Consider the following 26,854-nt stretch of genomic DNA (forward strand, 5'->3'; position numbering starts at 1 on the left):
AGAATCCTACCGTCAAATAAAGAGAGAGAGAATCCTACCGTCAAATAGAGAGAGAATCCTACCGTCAAATAGAGAGAGAATCCTACCGTCAAATAGAGAGAGAATCCTACCGTCAAATAGAGAGAGAGTCCTACCGTCAAATAGAGAGAGAGAAAGAGAGCGTTGCATAATTTGTTTGTTAATCCATCTTTAATACGAGGGTCCTCAGAGAAATCTCTTGTGCAACGTTACCCGAAAACAGCTTTTGTGACCTTAAAGATCAACTAGCGCCGGGGTGAAGTTTCCCCTAGGTACAGATCTAGGATCAGCTTGCCCTCCCCCAATCATAACCTTAACCGTTAGTGGGGAGAATTCTAAGCTGATCAGCATTTAGGGGAAACTTCACCCCGGCTCCATGAGTCTGTTAATGCTGGACGTCAGTCACCACGGTTGAGAATACAGCGAGCTTGTAAACGTAGCCTACGTATGTAGCCACTTCTCAAAATGTCTGCCATACTGTCCTCATCGGCTGTGTGAATGTAGCCTCAGACGACCATCCTGACGGCTGAGCTCTCAGTTGGGCTCACTTCATCTCATCCGTGGAGCAAAACAGATTGTAAGCGTGTGATATCAGGATGCTCGTATGAGGTTAGGGTCAATGTATTCTCAAGATAAAAAGAGAGAAAAATAGGATGTATTCACAAAACGTGAAGAAAATAAACAGGTTTTAGCTCCCACAGAAACATTCAGTCACCAGGAAACAGGAAACAGGAAACACTTTTGCTTGTTTTTGTCTGTATTTCTTTCATTTTCTTATTTTTTCTGAATCCGAGAGAAAAATCAATTCCATGTCTGATTCATCAAACTCAGGTTGTCTCGGATCGTTCGTTCATGTCAAACGACATGGATGGATCGGTTGCCTAGTAACGGAAGGCCAACCAACAGAGCAGAGAAAACAAACAACCAAATGTACATTTTTAGAACTAAAAGTTTTTTTTTTCAACAACAAAAACAAAGAAGAAAAATCATTCAATCAATCCAAGGATCAGTTTAACAACAGATGTTACAATGTTACAACGACAGCCTCCCACAACGGCACCCTATTCCCTCTATAGTGCACTAACAAAAGATATAGTGCACTACCAGACGTAGTACACTATATAGGGAATAGGGTGCAATTTGGGAAGGAGATTGGATATTTGCATGGATCAGTCTGGTAACAGTCCTGCCAATATACACACACAAACAATGTAGTAATAGCGCTCACACACACACACACATCTCTTTAGACTGAAACCACTCACACATGGCGTATAGTACAGACTTCCAGACAAACCCCACCAGTCAGCCAGATCAACCCCAGAGTAGTATGGTGTGTGGTGGGGATCAGTTGGCCGGTGTGTCCGTCCGTATCTGGAGGTGAGTCAGAGGAGGAGTGGTGTGTGTAGGACAGGTGGGCAGAGAGAGAGATGAGTCAGAGGAGGAGTGGTGTGTGTAGGACAGGTGGGGAGAGAGAGAGGTGAGGCAGAGGAGGAGTGGTGTGTGTAGGACAGGTGGGGAGAGAGAGGTGAGTCAGAGGAGGAGTGGTGTGTGTAGGACAGGTGGGGAGAGAGAGAGGTGAGTCAGAGGAGGAGTGGTGTGTGTAGGACAGGTGGGGAGAGAGAGAGGTGAGTCAGAGGAGGAGTGGTGTGTGTAGGACAGGTGGGGAGAGAGAGAGGTGAGTCAGAGGAGGAGTGGTGTGTGTAGGGCAGGTGGGCAGAGAGAGAGGTGAGGCAGTGGAGGAGTGGTGTGTGTAGGACAGGTGGGCAGAGAGAGAGGTGAGTCAGTGGAGGAGTGGTGTGTGTAGGACAGGTGGGCAGAGAGAGAGGTGAGTCAGTGGAGGAGTGGTGTGTGTAGGACAGGTGGGGAGAGAGAGAGGTGAGTCAGTGGAGGAGTGGTGTGTGTAGGACAGGTGGGGAGAGAGAGAGGTGAGTCAGTGGAGGAGTGGTGTGTGTAGGACAGGTGGGCAGAGAGAGAGGTGAGTCAGTGGAGGAGTGGTGTGTGTAGGACAGGTGGGCAGAGAGAGGTGAGTCAGTGGAGGAGTGGTGTGTGTAGGACAGGTGGGGAGAGAGAGATGAGTCAGAGGAGGAGTGGTGTGTGTAGGACAGGTGGGGAGAGAGAGAGGTGGGGCAGTGGAGGAGAGATGTGTGTCCCTCCCTCTCCGGAGAAGGTGGAGAACTCTTTGAGAGGGGGGTGTGTGGATGGGTGAGGAGGGAGGGGTGTGTGTGTAGTCAGATAGAGGAGTGTGTGTGTAGTCAGATAGGGTCAGGGGGGGTGAGGAATATACACGTGTCTCTCAGGAGATGGTGGAGAACTCTTTGAGCAGGAGGTCCTGACTCAGTGTGTTCAGAGACACATTCTTCCTCACATTCAGACTGATGGAGCGAACCTAGAGAGAGAGAGGGGGGAGGGGGGAGAGAGGGGAGAGAGAGAGAGAGGGAGAGGGGGGAGAGAGAGAGAGAGGGGAGAGGGAGAGAGAGAGAGAGAGGGAGAGAGACAGAGAGAGAGAGAGAGAGAGAGAGAGAGAGAGAGAGAGAGAGAGAGAGAGAGGGGGGGACAGAGAGACAGAGAGAGGGGGTGAGAGACAGAGAGAGAGAGGGAGAGAGAGAGAGAGAGAGAGCAAGAGAGAGAGAGAGAGAGAGAGAGGGAGGGTGAGGGGAGAGAGAGGGGGAGAGGGGAGAGAGAGGGGAGGGTGAGAGAGACAGAGAGAGAGGGGGGGAGAGAGAGAGAGAGAGAGTAGAGAGTGAGTAGGGCTGCATGATACGGGCAACAAAATAATTGTGATTTGACGTGTAATAAAGATCAAAACACTTGGAATCCTAGAAATAGAATGATTAGAATTAAGAAGAAAAGTGGAAAGCAGCATCATTCTAGTTTGGAACAATCTACCTGGATCTGACCTGACAGAACAGCAAACTAATAGTGAACCCGACAGAACAGCAAACTAATAGTGAAACCGACAGAACAGCAAACTAATAGTGAACCCGACAGAACAGCAAACTAATAGTGAAACCGACAGAACAGCAAACTAATAGTGAACCCGACAGAACAGCAAACTAATAGTGAACCCGACAGAACAGCAAACTAATAGTGAACCCGACAGAACAGCAAACTAATAGTGAACCCGACAGAACAGCAAACTATTAGTGAACCCGACAGAACAGCAAACTAAAAGTGAACCTGACAGAACAGCAAACTAATAGTGAACCTGACAGAACAGCAAACTAATAGTGAACCCGACAGAACAGCAAACTAATAGTGAACCCGACAGAACAGCAAACTAATAGTGAACCCGACAGAACAGCAAACTAATAGTGAACCCGACAGAACAGCAAACTATTAGTGAACCCGACAGAACAGCAAACTAAAAGTGAACCTGACAGAACAGCAAACTAATAGTGAACCTGACAGAACAGCAAACTAATAGTGAACCTGACAGAACAGCAAACTAATAGTGGACCTGACAGAACAGCAAACTAATAGTGAACCTGACAGAACAGCAAACTAATAGTGAACCTAACAGAACAGCAAACTAATAGTGAACCTGGCAGAACAGCAAACTAAAAGTGAACCTGACAGAACAGCAAACTAATAGTGAACCTGGCAGAACAGCAAACTAATAGTGAACCCGACAGAACAGCAAACTAATAGTGAACCTGACAGCGAGGGAGCACTGTGCTGTTTGATTGACAGGGGGCGGGGCTTGGTGTGAGGGAAGCAGTCACAAGAGGTCAGGGAGACGACAAAAACTGACGCTACAGTGGCGTTTCAAAATATGTCAATATTTTTGACAATTTGATGTGAATTCAACTAATTGTGCAGGACTATGAGTGAGACACCAACTTTACCAATACAAGCATGTATCATGTCCTTGGTACTGTGTGTGTTTATTCTGTTCCCTCTCACCAGTTCTTTAAAGAAGGCAGCCTCCTTGGGTTGTTCAGAGTATCTCTCAAACTGGTCCAGACCATCCTGCAGCTTCAGGGTCAACGTGTCATAGTTGGACCGAACCACCTCAATACCTACAGGGGGGCATTTTGAAATAGATGGAGAGAGATGAGATATGGAGGAGAGATGGAAAGAGGAAGAGAGAGAACAGTAGGGAAAGAGAGAGAGAGGGGAGAAAAATATGAAGATAGAGGGGGAGGAGAGAGATGGGAAGAGGAAACAAGGGGGAGAGAAAGAGCGGTAGGGGGGAGATGAAGAGATAAGAGGAGAGAGATAGGCAAGAGAGAGAGAATGGTAGGGGAAGAGAGAAAAGGGGGAAAAAGAGGAGAAGAGAGAGGGGGAGGAGAGAGATGGGAAGAGGAAACGAGAGAGAGAAAGCGAAAAAGAGAGAATGAGAGAGAGATTTTATTACAATGCATGTTATTTTATTACAATATATATTGTATACATTGCTGCATGGCAATATTGATGCAATGTGTTTCATACCAATAAAGCAGCTTGAATTTGAGAAAGAAGGAGAGAGAAAGAGAGAAGGATGGAGAGGAGAGAGAGAGAGAAGGATGGAGAGGAGAGAGGAGGATGGAGAGGAGAGAGAAGGATGGAGAGGAGAGAGGAGGATGGAGAGGAGAGAGGAGGATGGAGAGGAGAGAGAGAGAGAAGGATGGAGAGGAGAGAGGAGGATGGAGAGGAGAGAGAAGGATGGAGAGGAGAGAGGAGGATGGAGAGGAGAGAAGAAGGATGGAGAGGAGAGAGAGAGAAGGATGGAGAGGAGAGAGGAGGATGGAGAGGAGAGAGAGAGAGAGAAGGATGGAGAGGAGAGAGAGAGAGAAGGATGGAGAGGAGAGAGGAGGATGGAGAGGAGAGAGAAGGATGGAGGGGAGAGAGAGAGAGAAGGATGGAGAGGAGAGAGAGAGAGAGAGAGAGAGGATGGATAGGAGAGAGAAAGAAGAGAAAGGAGAGAGAAAGAAGAGAAAGAAGAGAGAGAGAAGAGAGAGAGAAGAGAAAGAAAGAAAGAGAGAAAGGAGAGAAAGAAGAGAGAGAGGAGAAAGAAAGAAAGAGGAGAGAGAGAGAAAGAAAGAGGAGAAAGAGAAAGAGAAGGATGGAGAGGAGAGAGAGAGAAGGATGGAGAGGAGAGAGAGAGAGAAGGATGGAGAGAGGAGGATGGAGAGGAGAGAGAGAAGGATGGAGAGGCGAGAGAGAGAGAAGGATGGAGAGAGGAGGATGGAGAGAGAGAGAAGGATGGAGAGGAGAGAGAGAGAGAAGGATGGAGAGGAGAGAGAAGGATGTAGAGGAGAGAGAGAGAAGGATGGAGAGGAGAGAGAGAGAAGGATGGAGAGGAGAGAGAGGCTACCCTGCTGTCTCCTGTTAATTATCATATTCGCTTTCCTTTATTTGATTCTTTCTCTTCCCAGATCCACAGCCAATTAGTTCTCTCTGCTGCACTCATTTAACAGTGATCTGTCTCTCCTCTCTGCTACACTTGTTTAACAGTGATCTGTCTCTCCTTTCCTCTCTGCTACACTTGTTTAACAGTGATCTGTCTCTCCTTTCCTCTCTGCTACACTTGTTTAACAGTGATCTGTCTCTCCTTTCATTCTGCTACACTTGTTTAACAGTGATCTGTCTCTCCTTTCATTCTGCTACACTTGTTTAACAGTGATCTGTCTCTCCTTTCATTCTGCTACACTTGTTTAACAGTGATCTGTCTCTCCTTTCATTCTGCTACACTTGTTTAACAGTGATCTGTCTCTCCTTTCCTCTCTGCTACACTTGTTTAACAGTGATCTGTCTCTCCTCTCTGCTACACTTGTTTAACAGTGATCTGTCTCTCCTTTCATTCTGCTACACTTGTTTAACAGTGATCTGTCTCTCCTCTCTGCTACACTTGTTTAACTGTGATCTGTCTCTCCTTTCATTCTGCTACACTTGTTTAACAGTGATCTGTCTCTCCTTTCCTCTCTGCTACACTTGTTTAACAGTGATCTGTCTCTCCTCTCTGCTACACTTGTTTAACAGTGATCTGTCTCTCCTTTCCTCTCTGCTACACTTGTTTAACAGTGATCTGTCTCTCCTTTCCTCTCTGCTACACTTGTTTAACAGTGATCTGTCTCTCCTTTCATTCTGCTACACTTGTTTAACAGTGATCTGTCTCTCCTCTCTGCTACACTTGTTTAACAGTGATCTGTCTCTCCTCTCTGCTACACTTGTTTAACAGTGATCTGTCTCTCCTTTCCTCTCTGCTACACTTGTTTAACAGTGATCTGTCTCTCCTCTCTGCTACACTTGTTTAACAGTGATCTGTCTCTCCTTTCCTCTCTGCTACACTTGTTTAACAGTGATCTGTCTCTCCTCTCTGCTACACTTGTTTAACAGTGATCTGTCTCTCCTTTCCTCTCTGCTACACTTGTTTAACAGTGATCTGTCTCTCCTTTCCTCTCTGCTACACTTGTTTAACAGTGATCTGTCTCTCCTTTCCTCTCTGCTACACTTGTTTAACAGTGATCTGTCTCTCCTTTCCTCTCTGCTACACTTGTTTAACAGTGATCTGTCTCTCCTTTCCTCTCTGCTACACTTGTTTAACAGTGATCTGTCTCTCCTTTCCTCTCTGCTACACTTGTTTAACAGTGATCTGTCTCTCCTTTCCTCTCTGCTACACTTGTTTAACAGTGATCTGTCTCTCCTTTCCTTCTGCTACACTTGTTTAACAGTGATCTGTCTCTCCTTTCCTCTCTGCTACACTTGTTTAACAGTGATCTGTCTCTCCTTTCCTTCTGCTACACTTGTTTAACAGTGATCTGTCTCTCCTTTCCTTCTGCTACACTTGTTTAACAGTGATCTGTCTCTCCTTTCCTCTCTGCTACACTTGTTTAACAGTGATCTGTCTCTCCTCTCTGCTACACTTGTTTAACTGTGATCTGTCTCTCCTTTCATTCTGCTACACTTGTTTAACAGTGATCTGTCTCTCCTTTCCTCTCTGCTACACTTGTTTAACAGTGATCTGTCTCTCCTTTCCTCTCTGCTACACTTGTTTAACAGTGATCTGTCTCTCCTCTCTGCTACACTTGTTTAACAGTGATCTGTCTCTCCTTTCCTCTCTGCTACACTTGTTTAACAGTGATCTGTCTCTCCTCTCTGCTACACTTGTTTAACAGTGATCTGTCTCTCCTTTCCTCTCTGCTACACTTGTTTAACAGTGATCTGTCTCTCCTCTCCTCTCTGCTACACTTGTTTAACAGTGATCTGTCTCTCCTTTCCTCTCTGCTACACTTGTTTAACAGTGATCTGTCTCTCCTCTCTGCTACACTTGTTTAACAGTGATCTGTCTCTCCTTTCATTCTGCTACACTTGTTTAACAGTGATCTGTCTCTCCTTTCCTCTCTGCTACACTTGTTTAACAGTGATCTGTCTCTCCTCTCCTCTCTGCTACACTTGTTTAACAGTGATCTGTCTCTCCTTTCCTCTCTGCTACACTTGTTTAACAGTGATCTGTCTCTCCTTTCCTTCTGCTACACTTGTTTAACTGTGATCTGTCTCTCCTTTCAAACAAGGAAGGGGAATAGATGATACAGTAAACTGGAATAGAGGAGAAGTCTCTCTTAAAGAGAGAAGAGAAGAGGATGTCTGGAACGACTCTCCACTGGTTCTCCATACATCTCCCACTCTGTCTCACACGCACAGAGAACCAGAATAGTTATTTTACAAGGAACAACACGTTTTCAGCCAGCTGTGAAGACGCACAAAGACCCATGAACAAACCCCTGTATCACACTGAGAGGAGAGAGAGGCACTCAACACACACAACATATTAAACACACGGAAGCACACAAACACACAACGCAGTTTCCTTACACTCAACTACACACACACACACACACACACAAACACAGTGAAAACCGTGAGTCGTGATTCTCCCAGAGACAGGAAATGTGAGACGGGACTGGAGCAACCAGTGAAAAACGTGAGTCGTGATTCTCCCAGAGACAGGAAATGTGAGACGGGACTGGAGCAACCAGTGAAAACGTGAGTCGTGATTCTCCCAGAGACAGGAAACGTGAGACGGGACTGGAGCAACCAGTGAAAACGTGAGTCGTGATTCTCCCAGAGACAGGAAACGTGAGACGGGACTGGCGCAACCAGTGAAAAACGTGAGTCGTGATTCTCCCAGAGACAGGAAATGTGAGACGGGACTGGAGCAACCAGTGAAAACGTGAGTCGTGATTCTCCCAGAGACAGGAAATGTGAGACGGGACTGGAGCAACCAGTGAAACCGTGAGTCTTGATTCTCCCAGAGACAGGAAACGTGAGTCGTGATTCTCCCAGAGACAGGAAATGTGAGTCGTGATTCTCCCAGAGACAGGAAATGTGAGTCGTGATTCTCCCAGAGACAGGAAATGTGAGTCGTGATTCTCCCAGAGACAGGAAATGTGAGACGGGACTGGAGCAACCAGTGAAACCCTGAGTCTTGATTCTCCCAGAGACAGGAAATGTGAGTCGTGATTCTCCCAGAGACAGGAAACGTGAGTCGTGATTCTCCCAGAGACAGGAAACGTGAGTCGTGATTCTCCCAGAGACAGGAAATGTGAGTCGTGATTCTCCCAGAAACAGGAAATGTGAGTCGTGATTCTCCCAGAGACAGGAAATGTGAGACGGGACTGGAGCAACCAGTGAAAAACGTGAGTCGCGATTCTCCCAGAGACAGGAAATGTGAGACGTGATTCTCCCAGAGACAGGAAACGTGAGTCGTGATTCTCCCAGAGACAGGAAATGTGAGTCGTGATTCTCCCAGAGACAGGAAATGTGAGACGGGACTGGAGCAACCAGTGAAACCGTGAGTCTTGATTCTCCCAGAGACAGGAAACGTGAGTCGTGATTCTCCCAGAGACAGGAAATGTGAGTCGTGATTCTCCCAGAGACAGGAAACGTGAGACCCGTCACATTTGGAGCAACACGTTTCTTCTCCTTTGTCCTGATAAATGTTACCACCAGGGGAAGTGCTGTTGTTTTTACTTCTACATCTGATGGTAAACTACTGAAATATTCATCTACACTACCTCCCTCCATCTCAGTCTCTCTCTTCACTTCTCTCCCTACAACGACAACACTGAGATTAATGGAGTGTGTGTGTGTGTGTGTGTGTGTGTGTGTGTGTTATCCTCTTATGGAGAAAGGGGGGAGATAAGATGCATGTGTTTATTCAAATGTATCAATGCAAGGATGTGGAGAAGGATAGAGGGGTAGAGGGAGGGAGGAACAGAGAGACAGAGAGAGAGAGAGGCAGAGAGAGGCAGAGAGAGGCAGAGAGAGAGGCAGAGAGAGACAGAGAGACAGAGAGAGAGGCAGGCGTAGAGAGACAGAGAGAGACAGGGGGTAGAGGGAGGGAGGAACAGAGAGACAGAGAGAGACAGAGAGAGAGACAGAGAGAGACAGAGAGAGAGGCAGAGAGAGACAGAGAGAGAGAGAGACAGAGAGGGAGGCAGAGAGAGACAGAGAGAGAGCAGAGAGAGACAGGGGTAGAGGAAGGAGGAACAGAGAGACAGAGAGAGAGACAGAGAGAGAGACAGAGAGAGAGGCAGAGAGAGACAGAGAGAGACAGAGCAGGCGGAGAGAGACAGAGAGGCAGGCGGAGAGAGACAGAGAGAACAGGGGTAGACAGAGGGAGGAACAGAGAGACAGAGAGAGAGGCAGAGAGAGACAGAGAGAGAGACAGAGAGAGAGACAGAGAGAGACAGAGAGAGACAGAGAGAGACAGAGAGAGAGGCAGAGAGAGACAGAGAGAGAGGCAGAGAGAGACCCCTGATAGAGACACACCCTGATAGATAAACATGTGCACCAAAATAATACCAAAATGTACGCTAGTTTTATCGACATCCAAAAAGCATTTGATTCTATTTGGCATACAGGACTGTTCTACAAAGTTATTGAACGTGGTGTAGGGGGTAAAACATATGACATAATTAAATCAATGTATACTGGCAATACGTGCAGCGTCAACATTGGTAAGAAAATAACAGAATTCTTTCACCAGGGTTGCAATCTGAGCCCTGCACTCTTTAATATTTACATCAACGAATTGGGCCACTATTCTAGAAAAATCCTCAGCCCCTGGTGTTAGTCTCCACCGTTCAGAGGTTAAATGCCTGCTCTTTGCAGATGACCTATGCCTGCTGTCACCCACAGCAGATGGCCTACAGCAGAGCCTGGACCTGCTACAGCAGTACTGCCAGACCTGGGCCATGGCAGTAAACCCCCACAGCAGATGGCCTACAGCAGAGCCTGGACCTGCTACAGCAGTACTGCCAGACCTGGGACCTGGCAGTAAACCCCCACAGCAGATGGCCTACAGCAGAGCCTGGACCTGCTACAGCAGTACTGCCAGACCTGGGACCTGGCAGTAAACCCCACAGCAGATGGCCTACAGCAGAGCCTGGACCTGCTACAGCAGTACTGCCAGACCTGGGACCTGGCAGTAAACCCCCACAGCAGATGGCCTACAGCAGAGCCTGGACCTGCTACAGCAGTACTGCCAGACCTGGGACCTGGCAGTAAACCCCCACAGCAGATGGCCTACAGCAGAGCCTGGACCTGCTACAGCAGTACTGCCAGACCTGGGACCTGGCAGTAAACCCCACAGCAGATGGCCTACAGCAGAGCCTGGACCTGCTACAGCAGTACTGCCAGACCTGGGACCTGGCAGTAAACCCCCACAGCAGATGGCCTACAGCAGAGCCTGGACCTGCTACAGCAGTACTGCCAGACCTGGGACCTGGCAGTAAACCCCCACAGCAGATGGCCTACAGCAGAGCCTGGACCTGCTACAGCAGTACTGCCAGACCTTTGACCTGGCAGTAAACCCCCACAGCAGATGGCCTACAGCAGAGCCTGGACCTGCTACAGCAGTACTGCCAGACCTGGGCCATGGCAGTAAACCCCATGGACATGAACAACAGGATACATATTACATTTCAGACTGATTTACACAAATGAACATTATTCACATGGAATACTGCTTTCCATTAAACATCATAGTAAAAAATAGCAATGTATGAATGTATTATCAGTTCATTAACCTACTTAATTGTATAACAACACAAATTCAACAATGATTGACAGTAATTGTAATCAAATTAAAATGTTGATGGATAATAACGAGTTCACTACCTGAATGCATCTCTATAAGCCTGGGCTTTAACAAAATATTCCTACGAATAGGATTAGGTCCTCCCATAGTCTAGGCCTTGTATCTCTATAGCCTGGGCTTTAACAAAATATTCCTACGAATAGGATTAGGTCCTCCCATAGTCTAGGCCTTGTATCTCTATAGCCTGGGCTTTAACAAAATATTCCTACGAATAGGATTAGGTCCTCCCATAGTCTAGGCCTTGCATCTCTATAGCCTGGGCTTTAACAAAATATTCCTACGAATAGGATTAGGTCCTCCCATAGTCTAGGCCTTGTATCTCTATAGCCTGGGCTTTAACAAAATATTCCTACGAATAGGATTAGGTCCTCCCATAGTCTAGGCCTTGCATCTCTATAGCCTGGGCTTTAACAAAATATTCCTAGGAATAGGATTAGGTCCTCCCATAGTCTAGGCCTTGTAGAAACAGGGTCATTAAGTTAGGTCTGCCAAATGAACGAGGCCCTGGAAATCCATCCATCCATCCAGCCAGAGTATAACCGATCACCATCTAAATAAATGTTCATAACAGGCACAATTAGAAGCATCAATCTATATAGAGAAAGCGTGACGAAATTCGAGCCCAGTAACTTTGCTCAGCGCTTCCTCCTTCGATTGTCTTGTCTGGCTGCCAACGAACAGCCCCCACCTGCTGATCTGCACCGTGTCTGTCCGTGGCTCTGTCCGTGGCTCTGGCGTGGCTCTGGCGTGGCTCTGGCGTGACTCTGGCGTGACTCTGGCGTGGCTCTGGCGTGGCTCTGGCGTGGCTCTGGCGTGACTCTGGCGTGACTCTGGCGTGACTCTGGCGTGACTCTGGCGTGGCTCTGGCGTGGCTCTGGCGTGGCTCTGGCGTGGCTCTGTCCGTGGCTCTGGCGTGGCTCTGGCGTGGCTCTGGCGTGGCTCTGGCGTGGCTCTGGCGTGACTCTGGCGTGACTCTGGCGTGACTCTGTCCGTGGCTCTGGCGTGGCTCTGGCGTGGCTCTGTCCGTGGCTCTGTCCGTGGCTCTGTCCGTGGCTCTGGCGTGGCTCTGGCGTGGCTCTGGCGTGGCTCTGGCGTGGCTCTGGCGTGGCTCTGGCGTGGCACTGGCGTGGCACTGGCGTGGCACTGGCGTGGCACTGGCGTGGCTCTGGCGTGGCACTGGCGTGGCTCTGGCGTGGCTCTGGCGTGGCTCTGGCGTGGCTCTGAGCCACGGCGTGGCTCTGGCGTGGCTCTGGCGTGGCTCTGGCGTGGCACTGGCGTGGCTCTGGCGTGGCTCTGGCGTGGCACTGGCGTGGCTCTGGCGTGGCTCTGGCATGGCTCTGGCGTGCCGCTGGACATGCTAGCTGTTCTCCGCGGCGCATCATCACTTCAGACGCGTTCCGTCGTGGTGTTTTCGGTTGGCCTACTACTACTGGTGGTACCAGTAACCTGATCTCTGGCCAGTCAATCGGTTTAATTACATTGTTGTTTCGTCTATTAAATCGCTTCTAATAGATCTGAAAATGACGTCATAACCATGAATTTAACCCACTGTTTGTTTATAATGAGGGGCGTCCCACGTTGAACCTGGACACATAAATAGTAGGAATATATTCTGGCTTCAGCCGTGACGGCACGAGAGAGACATGAAACCTCTGCATGGCGCCTGTAGGTGCCAGCGTGTGTTTCACTGTCCAATCAGAGGCTGGAACATGATCCCAGTGGATGATCGGGGGCTGTTTGGTGTCTTGGCATCAACTTGGGAAAGCCTCAAGGGAGAGCAGTCAGTGCATTATAAACAAAGAGCTGCATATACTGGCCAAAAAATAACATCAGATTTTTTTTCAGGTTGTGGAGAAACGTGAGGCATCTGTTAAACAGTAAGTCAACTTTGTCCGGACTAATTGAATGTGTCATTTAACCAATTGCACTTTATGGCAGCGAGTTGTGGTGTCCACTTGCAAAACAAGATTTCACCAAATGGGACAAACACCTCATTGAAACCCTCATGTAGAGTTCTGTAACAACACCTCATTGAAACCCTCATGTAGAGTTCTGTAACAACACCTCATTGAAACCCTCATGTAGAGTTCTATAACAACACCTCATTGAAACCCTCATGTAGAGTTATGTAAGACACCCCATTGAAACCCTCATGTAGAGTTCTGTAAGACACCCCATTGAAACCCTCATGTAGAGTTCTGTAACAACACCTCATTGAAACCCTCATGTAGAGTTCTGTAACAACACCTCATTGAAACCCTCATGTAGAGTTCTGTAAGACACCTCATTGAAACTCTCATGTAGAGTTCTGTAAGACACCCCATTGAAACCCTCATGTAGTGTGTGGTGTGGTGTGGGTGTGGTGTGTGTGGTGTGGTGTGGTGTGTGTGTGTGTGGTGTGGTGTGGGTGTGGTGTGGTGTGGGTGGGTGGTGTGTGGTGTGTGTGGTGTGGTGTGGTGTGGGTAGGTGTGTGTGGTGTGGGTATGGTGTGTGGTGGGTGTGGTGTGTGTGTGGTATGGTGTGGTGTGTGTGGTGTGGTGTGGGTGGGTGTGTGGGTGTGGGTGTGGTGTGGTGTGGGTGTGGTGGTGTGGTGTGTGGTGTGGGTGTGTGTGTGGTGTGGGTGGGGTGGGGTGTGGTGTGTGTGTGGTGTGGTGGGTGGGGTGTGGTGTGGGTGTGGTGTGGTGTGTGGGTGTGGTGTGTGGTGTGTGTGTGGTGTGGGTGTGGTGTGGGTGGTGTGTGTGTGTGTGTGTGGTGTGGGTGGGGTGTGGTGTGTGTGTGGTGTGGTGTGGTGTGGTGTGGGTGTGGTGTGGTGTGGGTGTGGTGTGGGTGTGGTGTGGGTGTGGTGTGGTGTGGGTGTGGGTGTGGGTGTGGTGTGTGTGGTGTGGGTGTGGGTGGGGTGTGTGTGTGGTGTGGTGTGGTGTGGGTGGGTGGGTGTGGTGTGGTGTGTGTGGTGTGGGTGGGTGGGTGGGTGTGTGTGGTGTGGTGTGGTGTGGGTGTGTGTGGTGTGGTGTGGGGTGGTGTGGGTGGGTGTGGTGTGTGGTGTGGTGTGGGTGTAGTGTGGTGTGGGTGTGGTGTGGGTGTGTGGTGTGGTGTGTGTGGTGTGGTGTGGTGTGGTGTGGTGTGGGTGGGTGTGGTGTGGTGTGTGTGTGGTGTGGTGTGGGTGGATGGGGTGTGGGTGTGGTGGTGTGGTGTGGGTGTGTGTGGTGTGGGTGTGTGTGGTGTGGGTGTGGTGTGGTGTGGTGTGGTGTGGTGTGGTGGATGGGTGGGTGTGGTGTGGTGTGGGTGTGGGTGTGGTGTGGTGTGGGTGGTGGTGGTGTGGTGTGTGTGTGTGTGTGTGGTGTGGGTGGGTGTGTGTGGTGTGGTGTGTGTGTGTGTGGTGTGGGTGGGTGTGGTGTGGTGTGGGTGTGGTGTGGGTGTGGGTGTGTGTGTGGTGTGGTGTGGGTATGGTGTGTGTGTGGTGTGGTGTGGTGTGTGTGGGTGTGGTGTGGGTGGGTGTGGGTGTGTGTGTGTGGGTGTGGTGTGTGTGGTGTGGTGTGTGTGGTGTGGTGTGGTGTGGGTGGGTGTGGTGTGTGTGTGGTGTGGGTGGGGTGTGGTGTGGGTGTGGTGGGGGTGTGGTGTGGGTGGTGTGGGTGTGGGTGTGGTGTGGGTGGTGTGGTGTGGTGTGGGTGTGGTGTGGGTGGTGTGGGTGTGGTGTGGGTGGTGTGGTGTGGTGTGGGTGTGGTGTGGGTGGTGTGGGTGTGGGTGTGGTGTGGTGTGGGCGTGGTGTGGGTGTGGTGTGGGTGGTGTGGGTGTGGGTGTGGGTGTGGTGTGGGCGTGGTGTGGGTGTTTTAGTACCAGAAGTCCTTAAAAGGATGGTAAAACAAGGTACATTGGGAAGTGGGGAACAGTAATAACACCAAGTAAAACTGGAATTATAACTTCAAACTAATTATAAATATCCATAAACAAACTTCTTATAGCTCATCAGACACAGGTTTAGGGTTACAATTAAAAGTTAAGGGTTCGATTTAGGGTTAGTGGTTAAGATTCTGGGTGGGAATCCTAACCACTAACCATTAATTCCCCACAAGTATAGCAATACAAAATTAAATTGTGTGTGGTGTGTGTGTGTGTGTGTGTGTGTGTGTGTGTGTGTGTGTGTGTGTGTGTGTGTGTGTGTGTGTGTGTGATGAGGTATAGGGATGTATATTATAGGCTGGTTCATTTGAATGCTGTGTGTTCAGGGTGCTATTCATCTTCTACTGTCACCACTGGGGAGATGGAGGGATGGAGAGGAGAGGCAGAGAAATGCCAAGAGAGGAAGGAGATGGAGGAGAGATTTCACGCCTTATTAAGAGAGGAGAGGGAGAGAGGAGGAGAGGGAGCAGAGAGAGAGAGAGGAGAGGGAGAAGAGAGAGAGAGGAGGAGGGGGAGAAGAGAGAGATAACAGGAGAGGGAGAAGAGAGAGATAACAGGAGAGGGAGAAGAGAGAGAGAGAGAGAGAGAGAGAGAGAGGAGAGGAGAGAGAGAGAGAGAGAGAGAGAGAGAGAGAGAGAGAGAGAGAGAAGAGAGAGAGAGAGGGAGAAGAGAGAGAGAGAGCGAGAGGGAGAAGAGAGAGAGAGAGGGAGAAGAGAGAGAGAGGAGGAGAGGGAGAAGAGAGAGAGGAGGAGAGGGAGAAGAGAGAAGAGGAGAGGGAGGAAGGAAGAGGAGGTGGTGTGACAGAGAGTGAGTGAGTGAGTGAGTGAGTGAGTGAGTGAGTGAGTGAGTGAGTGAGTGAGTGAGTGAGTGAGTGAGTGAGTGAGTGAGTGAGTGAGTGAGTGAGTGAGTGAGTGAGTGAGGTAGAGAGGTTACCATCTGTAGGCTGTCTCTACTGCAGCACCACCTGGCTCAATCAGACAGGCTAGCAAAGGCTAATGAACACACCTGTCCTCTCCTGCGCCAACAAACCATCCCCTCGCAAGCCAAGTCCCGGCCCATTTCCCTCAGTCAGAAGGCTGTGTCAGGGTCAGTCCCACTACAGGCTGCAGCAGCACCAGACCTACACAACCTGGCCTGGCAGCCTGGAGAGAAAACTTTACACACACTTCTAATGAATAAGGAAACTATGGCTGGAGTCCTACATGGCTCCCTACTTCGTATGTAGTGCACTACTTCTGCCATTTGGGACTCAGTCAACCTACAACTTTACATTTACAGTCACGTCTAATGAGGAAATTCAAATCTCATCTAAAGGTCAAAGGTCATTGACGTCATTTGACTTAAGCGTATTCTCTTCTTGTTGGGAATACATCCGGGAGATATCAGCTGAGAGGTAATTGGGGTGTGTAATGACAGAATATCTCTCTCTCTCTGTGTAATGACAGAATATCTCTCTCTCTCTGTGTAATGACAGAATCTCTCTCTCTCTGTGTAATGACAGAATCTCTCTCTCTCTCTGTGTAATGACAGAATCTCTCTCTCTCTCTGTGTAATGACAGAATCTCTCTCTCTCTCTGTGTAATGACAGAATCTCTCTCTCTCTGTGTAATGACAGAATATCTCTCTCTCTATCTCTCTCTCTGTGTAATGACAGAATCTCTCTCTCTCTGTGTAATGACAGAATATCTCTCTCTGTGTAATGACAGAAGAATATCTCTCTCTCTGTGTAATGACAGAATCTCTCTCTCTCTGTGTAATGACAGAATATCTCTCTCTCTCTGTGTAATGACAGAATATCTCTCTCTCTCTGTGTAATGACAGAATATCTCTCTCTCTCTGTGTAATGACAGAATATCTCTCTCTCTGTGTAATGACAGAATATCTCTCTCTCTCTGTGTAATGACAGAATCTCTCTCTCTCTCTGTGTAATGACAGAATATCTCTCTCTCTGTGTAATGACAGAATATCTCTCTCTCTCTGTGTAATGACAGAATCTCTCTCTCTGTGTAATGACAGAATCTCTCTCTCTCTCTCTCTCTCTCTGTGTAATGACAGAATCTCTCTCTCTCTCTGTGTAATGACAGAATCTCTCTCTCTCTGTGTAATGACAGAATCTCTCTCTCTCTGTGTAATGACAGAATCTCTCTCTCTCTCTCTGTGTAATGACAGAATCTCTCTCTCTCTCTCTGTGTAATGACAGAATCTCTCTCTCTCTCTGTGTGTAATGACAGAATCTCTCTCTCTCTCTGTGTAATGACAGAATCTCTCTCTCTCTGTGTAATGACAGAATCTCTCTCTCTCTCTGTGTAATGACAGAATCTCTCTCTCTCTGTGTAATGACAGAATCTCTCTCTCTCTCTGTGTAATGACAGAATCTCTCTCTCTCTGTGTAATGACAGAATCTCTCTCTCTCTCTGTGTAATGACAGAATCTCTCTCTCTCTCTGTGTAATGACAGAATCTCTCTCTCTCTCTCTGTAATGACAGAATCTCTCTCTCTCTGTGTAATGACAGAATCTCTCTCTCTCTGTGTAATGACAGAATCTCTCTCTCTCTCTGTGTAATGACAGAATCTCTCTCTCTCTCTGTGTAATGACAGAATCTCTCTCTCTCTCTGTGTAATGACAGAATCTCTCTCTCTGTGTAATCTCTCTCTCTCTGTGTAATGACAGAATGACTCTCTCTCTCTGTGTAATGACAATGACAGAATCTCTCTCTCTCTGTGTAATGACAGAATCTCTCTCTCTCTGTGTAATGACAGAATATCTCTCTCTCTCTGTGTAATGACAGAATCTCTCTCTCTCTGTAATGACAGAATCTCTCTCTCTCTCTGTGTAATGACAGAATCTCTCTCTCTCTCTGTGTAATGACAGAATCTCTCTCTCTCTGTGTAATGACAGAATCTCTCTCTCTCTGTGTAATGACAGAATCTCTCTCTCTCTCTGTGTAATGACAGAATCTCTCTCTCTCTGTGTAATGACAGAATCTCTCTCTCTCTGTGTAATGACAGAATCTCTCTCTCTCTGTGTAATGACAGAATCTCTCTCTGTAATGACTCTGTGTAATGACAGAATCTCTCTCTGTGTAATGACAGAATCTCTCTCTCAGAATCTGTCTCTCTGTAATGACAGAATCTCTCTCTCTCTGTGTAATGACAGAATCTCTCTCTCTCTCTGTGTAATGACAGAATCTCTCTCTCTCTGTGTAATGACAGAATCTCTCTCTCTCTGTGTAATGACAGAATCTCTCTCTCTCTGTGTAATGACAGAATCTCTCTCTCTCTGTGTAATGACAGAATCTCTCTCTCTCTCTGTGTAATGACAGAATCTCTCTCTCTCTGTAATGACAGAATCTCTCTCTCTCTCTCTGTGTAATGACAGAATCTCTCTCTCTCTCTGTGTAATGACAGAATATATCTCTCTGTGTAATGACAGAATCTCTCTCTCTCTCTGTGTAATGACAGAATCTCTCTCTCTGTGTAATGACAGAATCTCTCTCTCTGTGTAATGACAGAATCTCTCTCTCTCTGTGTAATGACAGAATCTCTCTCTCTCTGTGTAATGACAGAATGACAGAATCTCTCTCTCTCTGTAATGACAGAATCTCTCTCTCTGTGTGTAATGACAGAATCTCTCTCTCTCTGTGTAATGACAGAATCTCTCTCCCTCTGTGTAATGACAGAATCTCTCTCTGTGTGTAATGACAGAATCTCTCTCTCTGTGTAATGACAGAATCTCTCTCTCTCTGTGTAATGACAGAATCTCTCTCTCTCTGTGTAATGACAGAATCTCTCTCTCTCTGTGTAATGACAGAATCTCTCTCTCTCTCTCTGTGTAATGACAGAATCTCTCTCTCTCTGTGTAATGACAGAATCTCTCTCTCTGTGTAATGACAGAATCTCTCTCTCTCTGTGTAATGACAGAATCTCTCTCTCTCTGTGTAATGACAGAATGACAGAATCTCTCTCTCTGTGTAATGACAGAATCTCTCTCTCTCTCTGTAATGACAGAATCTCTCTCTCTCTGTGTAATGACAGAATCTCTCTCTCTCTGTGTAATGACAGAATCTCTCTCTCTCTGTGTAATGACAGAATCTCTCTCTCTCTCTCTCTCTCTGTGTAATGACAGAATCTCTCTCTCTCTGTGTAATGACAGAATCTCTCTCTCTGTGTAATGACAGAATCTCTCTCTCTCTGTGTAATGACAGAATCTCTCTCTCTCTGTGTAATGACAGAATCTCTCTCTCTGTGTGTAATGACAGAATCTCTCTCTCTGTGTAATGACAATGACAGAATCTCTCTCTCTCTGTGTAATGACAGAATCTCTCTCTCTGTGTAATGACAGAATCTCTCTCTCTCTGTGTAATGACAGAATCTCTCTCTCTCTGTGTAATGACAGAATCTCTCTCTCTGTGTGTAATGACAGAATCTCTCTCTCTCTGTGTAATGACAGAATCTCTCTCTCTGTGTAATGACAGAATCTCTCTCTCTGTGTAATGACAGAATCTCTCTCTCTCTGTGTAATGACAGAATCTCTCTCTCTCTGTGTAATGACAGGATCTCTCTCTCTGTGTAATGACAGAATCTCTCTCTCTCTCTGTAATGACAGAATCTCTCTCTCTCTGTAATGACAGAATCTCTCTCTCTCTCTCTGTGTAATGACAGAATCTCTCTCTCTCTCTGTGTAATGACAGAATATATCTCTCTGTGTAATGACAGAATCTCTCTCTCTGTGTAATGAATCTCTCTCTCTCTGTGTAATGACAGAATCTCTCTTCTCTGTGTAATGACAGAATCTGTCTCCTCTGTGTAATGACAGAATCTCTCTCTCTCTCTGTGTAATGACAGAATCTCTCTCTCTCTGTGTAATGACAGAATCTCTCTCTCTCTGTGTAATGACAGAATCTCTCTCTCTCTGTGTAATGACAGAATCTCTCTCTCTCTCTGTGTAATGACAGAATCTCTCTCTCTCTGTGTAATGACAGAATCTCTCTCTCTCTGTGTAATGACAGAATCTCTCTCTCTCTCTCTGTGTAATGACAGAATCTCTCTCTCTCTCTGTGTAATGACAGAATCTCTCTCTCTGTGTAATGACAGAATCTCTCTCTCTCTGTGTAATGACAGAATCTCTCTCTCTGTGTAATGACAGAATCTCTCTCTCTCTCTGTGTAATGACAGAATCTCTCTCTCTCTCTGTGTAATGACAGAATCTCTCTCTCTCTCTCTGTGTAATGACAGAATCTCTCTCTCTGTAATGACAGAATCTCTCTCTCTCTGTGTAATGACAGAATCTCTCTCTCTCTCTGTGTAATGACAGAATCTCTCTCTCTGTGTAATGACAGAATCTCTCTCTCTCTGTGTAATGACAGAATCTCTCTCTCTCTCTGTGTAATGACAGAATCTCTCTCTCTCTGTGACAGAATCTCTCTCTCTGTGTAATGACAGAATCTCTCTCTCTCTCTGTGTAATGACAGAATCTCTCTCTCTCTGTGTAATGACAGAATCTCTCTCTCTCAGAATCTCTGTGTAATGACAGAATCTCTCTCTCTCTGTGTAATGACAGAATCTCTCTCTCTCTCTGTGTAATGACAGAATCTCTCTCTCTCTGTGTAATGACAGAATCTCTCTCTCTCTGTGTAATGACAGAATCTCTCTCTCTCTGTGTAATGACAGAATCTCTCTCTCTCTGTGTAATGACAGAATCTCTCTCTCTCTCTGTGTAATGACAGAATCTCTCTCTCTCTCTCTCTGTGTAATGACAGAATCTCTCTCTCTCTCTCTCTGTGTAATGACAGAATCTCTCTCTCTCTGTGTAATGACAGAATCTCTCTCTCTCTCTGTGTAATGACAGAATCTCTCTCTCTGTGTAATGACAGAATCTCTCTCTCTGTGTAATGACAGAATCTCTCTCTGTGTAATGACAGAATCTCTCTCTCTCTGTGTAATGACAGAATCTCTCTCTCTCTGTGTAATGACAGAATCTGTAATGACAGAATCTCTCTCTCTCTGTGTAATGACAGAATCTCTCTCTCTCTGTGTAATGACAGAATCTCTCTCTGTGTAGAATCTCTCTCTCTCTGTGTAATGACAGAATCTCTCTCTCTCTCTGTGTAATGACAGAATCTCTCTCTCTCTCTCTCTGTGTAATGACAGAATCTCTCTCTCTCTGTGTAATGACAGAATCTCTCTCTCTCTGTGTAATGACAGAATCTCTCTCTCTGTGTAATGACAGAATCTCTCTCTCTCTGTGTAATGACAGAATCTCTCTCTCTCTGTGTAATGACAGAATCTCTCTCTCTCTCTCTCTGTGTAATGACAGAATCTCTCTCTCAGAATCTCTCTCTCTGTGTAATGACAGAATCTCTCTCTCTCTGTGTAATGACAGAATCTCTCTCTCTCTGTGTAATGACAGAATCTCTCTCTCTCTGTGTAATGACAGAATCTCTCTCTCTCTGTGTAATGACAGAATCTCTCTCTCTCTCTGTGTAATGACAGAATCTCTCTCTCTCTGTGTAATGACAGAATCTCTCTCTCTCTGTGTAATGACAGAATCTCTCTCTCTCTCTGTGTAATGACAGAATCTCTCTCTCTCTGTGTAATGACAGAATCTCTCTCTCTCTGTGTAATGACAGAATCTCTCTCTCTGTGTAATGACAGAATCTCTCTCTCTCTGTGTAATGACAGAATCTTCTCTCTGTGTAATGACAGAATCTCTCTCTCTCTGTGTAATGACAGAATCTCTCTCTCTCTCTCTGTGTAATGACAGAATCTCTCTCTCTGTGTAATGACAGAATCTCTCTCTCTCTGTGTAATGACAGAATCTCTCTCTGTGTAATGACAGAATCTCTCTCTCTCTCTCTCTCTGTGTAATGACAGAATCTCTCTCTCTGTGTAATGACAGAATCTCTCTCTCTCTGTGTAATGACAGAATCTCTCTCTCTCTGTGTAATGACAGAATCTCTCTCTCTGTGTAATGACAGAATCTCTCTGTGTAATGACAGAATCTCTCTCTCTCTGTGTAATGACAGAATCTCTCTCTCTCTGTGTAATGACAGAATCTCTCTCTCTCTGTGTAATGACAGAATCTCTCTCTCTCTGTGTAATGACAGAATATATCTCTCTGTGTAATGACAGAATCTCTCTCTCTCTCTCTGTGTAATGACAGAATCTCTCTCTCTCTGTGTAATGACAGAATCTCTCTCTCTCTGTGTAATGACAGAATCTCTCTCTCTCTGTGTAATGACAGAATCTCTCTCTCTCTCTCTGTGTAATGACAGAATCTCTCTCTCTCTGTGTAATGAATGAGAATCTCTCTCTCTCTCTGTGTAATGACAGAATCTCTCTCTCTGTGTAATGACAGAATCTCTCTCTCTCTGTGTAATGACAGAATCTCTCTCTCTCTGTGTAATGACAGAATCTCTCTCTCTCTGTGTAATGACAGAATCTCTCTCTCTCTCTGTGTAATGACAGAATCTCTCTCTCTCTGTGTAATGACAGAATCTCTCTCTCTCTCTGTGTAATGACAGAATCTCTCTCTCTCTGTGTAATGACAGAATCTCTCTCTCTCTGTGTAATGACAGAATCTCTCTCTCTCTGTGTAATGACAGAATCTCTCTCTCTGTGTAATGACAGAATCTCTCTCTCTCTCTCTCTCTGTGTAATGACAGAATCTCTCTCTCTCTGTGTAATGACAGAATCTCTCTCTCTCTGTGTAATGACAGAATCTCTCTCTCTCTCTGTGTAATGACAGAATCTCTCTCTCTCTGTGTAATGACAGAATCTCTCTCTCTCTCTGTGTAATGACAGAATCTCTCTCTCTGTGTAATGACAGAATCTCTCTCTCTCTCTGTGTAATGAATGACAGAAGAATCTCTCTCTCTCTCTCTGTGTAATGAAGAATCTCTCTCTCTGTGTGTAATGACAGAATCTCTCTCTCTCTGTGTAATGACAGAATCTCTCTCTCTCTCTGTGTAATGACAGAATCTCTCTCTCTCTGTGTAATGACAGAATCTCTCTCCCTCTGTGTAATGGCAGAATCTCTCTCTCTCTCTCTCTGTGTAATGACAGAATCTCTCTCTCTCTGTGTAATGACAGAATCTCTCTCAGAATCTCTCTCTCTGTGTAATGACAGAATCTCTCTCTCTCTGTGTAATGACAGAATCTCTCTCTCTCTGTGTAATGACAGAATCTCTCTCTCTGTGTAATGACAGAATCTCTCTCTCTCTGTGTAATGACAGAATCTCTCTCTCTCTGTGTAATGACAGAATCTCTCTCTCTCTGTGTAATGACAGAATCTCTCTCTCTCTGTAATGACAGAATCTCTCTCTCTCTGTGTAATGACAGAATCTCTCTCTCTCTGTGTAATGACAGAATCTCTCTCTCTGTGTAATGACAGAATCTCTCTCTCTCTCTGTGTAATGACAGAATATCTCTAATGACAGAATCTCTCTCTCTCTGTGTAATGACAGAATCTCTCTCTCTGTGTAATGACAGAATCTCTCTCTCTCTCTGTGTAATGACAGAATCTCTCTCTCTCTCTGTGTAATGACAGAATCTCTCTCTCTCTGTGTAATGACAGAATCTCTCTCTCTCTGTGTAATGACAGAATCTCTCTCTCTCTGTGTAATGACAGAATCTCTCTCTCTCTGTGTAATGACAGAATCTCTCTCTCTCTGTGTAATGACAGAATCTCTCTCTCTCTGTGTAATGACAGAATCTCTCTCTCTCTGTGTAATGACAGAATCTCTCTCTCTCTGTGTAATGACAGAATCTCTCTCTCTGTGTAATGACAGAATCTCTCTCTCTCTGTGTAATGACAGAATCTCTCTCTCTCTGTGTAATGACAGAATCTCTCTCTGTGTAATGACAGAATCTCTCTCTCTCTGTGTAATGACAGAATCTCTCTCTCTCTCTGTGTAATGACAGAATCTCTCTCTCTCTGTGTAATGACAGAATCTCTCTCTGTGTAATGACAGAATCTCTCTCTCTCTCTGTGTAAATGAATGACAGAATCTCTCTCTCTCTGTGTAATGACAGAATCTCTCTCTCTCTCTCTCTCTGTGTAATGACAGAATCTCTCTCTCTCTGTGTAATGACAGGATCTCTCTCTCTCTCTGTGTAATGACAGAATCTCTCTCTCTCTCTGTAATGACAGAATCTCTCTCTCTCTGTAATGACAGAATCTCTCTCTCTCTCTGTGTAATGACAGAATCTCTCTCTCTCTCTGTGTAATGACAGAATGACTCTCTCTCTCTGTGTAATGACAGAATCTCTCTCTCTCTGTGTAATGACAGAATGACTCTCTCTCTCTGTGTAATGACAGAATCTCTCTCTCTCTGTGTAATGACAGAATCTCTCTCTCTCTCTGTGTAATGACAGAATCTCTCTCTCTCTGTGTAATGACAGAATCTCTCTCTCTCTGTGTAATGACAGAATCTCTCTCTCTGTGTAATGACAGAATCTCTCTCAGAATCTCTCTGTGTAATGACAGAATCTCTCTCTCTCTGTGTAATGACAGAATCTCTCTCTCTGTGTAATGACAGAATCTCTCTCTCTCTCTGTGTAATGACAGAATCTCTCTCTCTCTGTGTAATGACAGAATCTCTCTCTCTCTCTGTGTAATGACAGAATCTCTCTCTCTCTGTGTAATGACAGAATCTCTCTCTCTCTGTGTAATGACAGAATCTCTCTCTCTCTGTGTAAATGACAGAAGAATCTCTCTCTCTCTCTCTGTAATGACAGAATCTCTCTCTCTCTCTGTGTAATGACAGAATCTCTCTCTCTGTGTAATGACAGAATCTCTCTCTCTCTCTGTGTAATGACAGAATCTCTCTCTCAGAATCTCTCTCTCTGTGTAATGACAGAATCTCTCTCTCTCTGTGTAATGACAGAATCTCTCTCCCTCTGTGTAATGGCAGAATCTCTCTCTCTCTCTCTCTGTGTAATGACAGAATCTCTCTCTCTCTGTGTAATGACAGAATCTCTCTCTCTGTGTAATGACAGAATCTCTCTCTCTCTGTGTAATGACAGAATCTCTCTCTCTGTGTAATGACAGAATCTCTCTCTCTCTCTGTGTAATGACAGAATCTCTCTCTCTCTGTGTAATGACAGAATCTCTCTCTCTCTGTGTAATGACAGAATCTCTCTCTCTCTGTGTAATGACAGAATCTCTCTCTCTCTCTGTGTAATGACAGAATCTCTCTCTCTCTGTGTAATGACAGAATCTCTCTGTGTAATGACTCTCTGTGTAATGACAGAATCTCTCTCTCTCTGTGTAATGACAGAATCTCTCTCTCTCTCTGTGTAATGACAGAATCTCTCTCTCTCTGTGTAATGACAGAATCTCTTTCTCTCTCTGTGTAATGACAGAATCTCTCTCTCTCTGTGTAATGACAGAATCTCTCTCTCTCTCTCTGTGTAATGACAGAATATCTCTCTCTGTGTAATGACAGAATCTCTCTCTCTGTGTAATGACAGAATCTCTCTCTCTCTGTGTAATGACAGAATCTCTCTCTCTCTCTCTGTGTAATGACAGAATCTCTCTCTCTCTGTGTAATGACAGAATCTCTCTCTCTCTCTCTGTGTAATGACAGAATATCTCTCTCTGTGTAATGACAGAATCTCTCTCTCTGTGTAATGACAGAATCTCTCTCTCTCTGTGTAATGACAGAATCTCTCTCTCTCTGTGTAATGACAGAATCTCTCTCTCTCTCTGTGTAATGACAGAATCTCTCTCTCTGTGTAATGACAGAATCTCTCTCTCTGTGTAATGACAGAATCTCTCTCTCTCTCTGTGTAATGACAGAATCTCTCTGTGTAATGACAGAATCTCTCTCCCTCTGTGTAATGACAGAATCTCTCTCTCTCTCTGTGTAATGACAGAATCTCTCTCTCTCTCTGTGTAATGACAGAATCTCTCTCTCTCTCTGTGTAATGACAGAATCTCTCTCTCTCTCTGTGTAATGACAGAATCTCTCTCTGTGTAATGACAGAATCTCTCTCTCTCTGTGTAATGACAGAATCTCTCTCTCTGTGTAATGACAGAATCTCTCTCTCTGTGTAATGACAGAATCTCTCTCTGTGTAATGACAGAATCTCTCTCTCTCTGTGTAATGACAGAATCTCTCTCTCTCTGTGTAATGACAGAATCTCTCTCTCTCTGTGTAATGACAGAATCTCTCTCTCTGTGTAATGACAGAATCTCTCTCTCTCTGTGTAATGACAGAATCTCTCTCTCTCTGTGTAATGACAGAATCTCTCTCTCTCTGTAATGACAGAATCTCTCTCTCTCTGTGTAATGACAGAATCTCTCTCTCTCTGTGTAATGACAGAATCTCTCTCTCTGTGTAATGACAGAATATCTCTCTCTCTCTGTGTAATGACAGAATCTCTCTCTCTCTCTGTGTAATGACAGAATCTCTCTCTCTCTCTGTGTAATGGCAGAATCTCTCTCTCTCTCTGTGTAATGACAGAATCTCTCTCTCTGTGTAATGACAGAATCTCTCTCTCTCTCTGTGTAATGACAGAATCTCTCTCTCTCTGTGTAATGACAGAATCTCTCTCTCTCTGTGTAATGACAGAATCTCTCTCTCTCTGTGTAATGACAGAATCTCTCTCTCTCTCTGTGTAATGACAGAATATCTCTCTCTGTGTAATGACAGAATCTCTCTCTCTGTGTAATGACAGAATCTCTCTCTCTCTCTGTAATGACATAATCTCTCTCTGTGTAATGGCAGAATCTCTCTCTCTCTCTCTGTGTAATGACAGAATCCATCACTGTGCTTATCAGCTGGTAAATAAAGCATATATACGTCCAAACCTTCTCCCTTTCTTTCCCCTCCTCCCTTTCCTCTCCTC

The 26,854-nt window shown here is 45.8% G+C and overlaps 1 protein-coding gene across 1 annotated transcript in view; it reads right to left on the minus strand.

The window, feature by feature from the left end:
- Positions 1 to 757: 757 nt before the first annotated feature.
- The window catches only part of LOC115123091 (armadillo-like helical domain-containing protein 3), an 84,280-nt gene continuing 58,183 nt past the window's right edge, over positions 758 to 26,854 (minus strand). Inside the window, 2 exon segments of the mRNA XM_065000668.1 lie at positions 758 to 2,407; positions 3,925 to 4,039. Of these exon segments, the coding sequence (XP_064856740.1) occupies positions 2,315 to 2,407; positions 3,925 to 4,039 (208 nt within the window). The 3' untranslated portion in view covers positions 758 to 2,314.

Source organism: Oncorhynchus nerka, linkage group LG15 (genome assembly GCF_034236695.1).
Source record: "Oncorhynchus nerka isolate Pitt River linkage group LG15, Oner_Uvic_2.0, whole genome shotgun sequence".
Lineage (NCBI taxonomy): Eukaryota > Metazoa > Chordata > Actinopteri > Salmoniformes > Salmonidae > Oncorhynchus > Oncorhynchus nerka.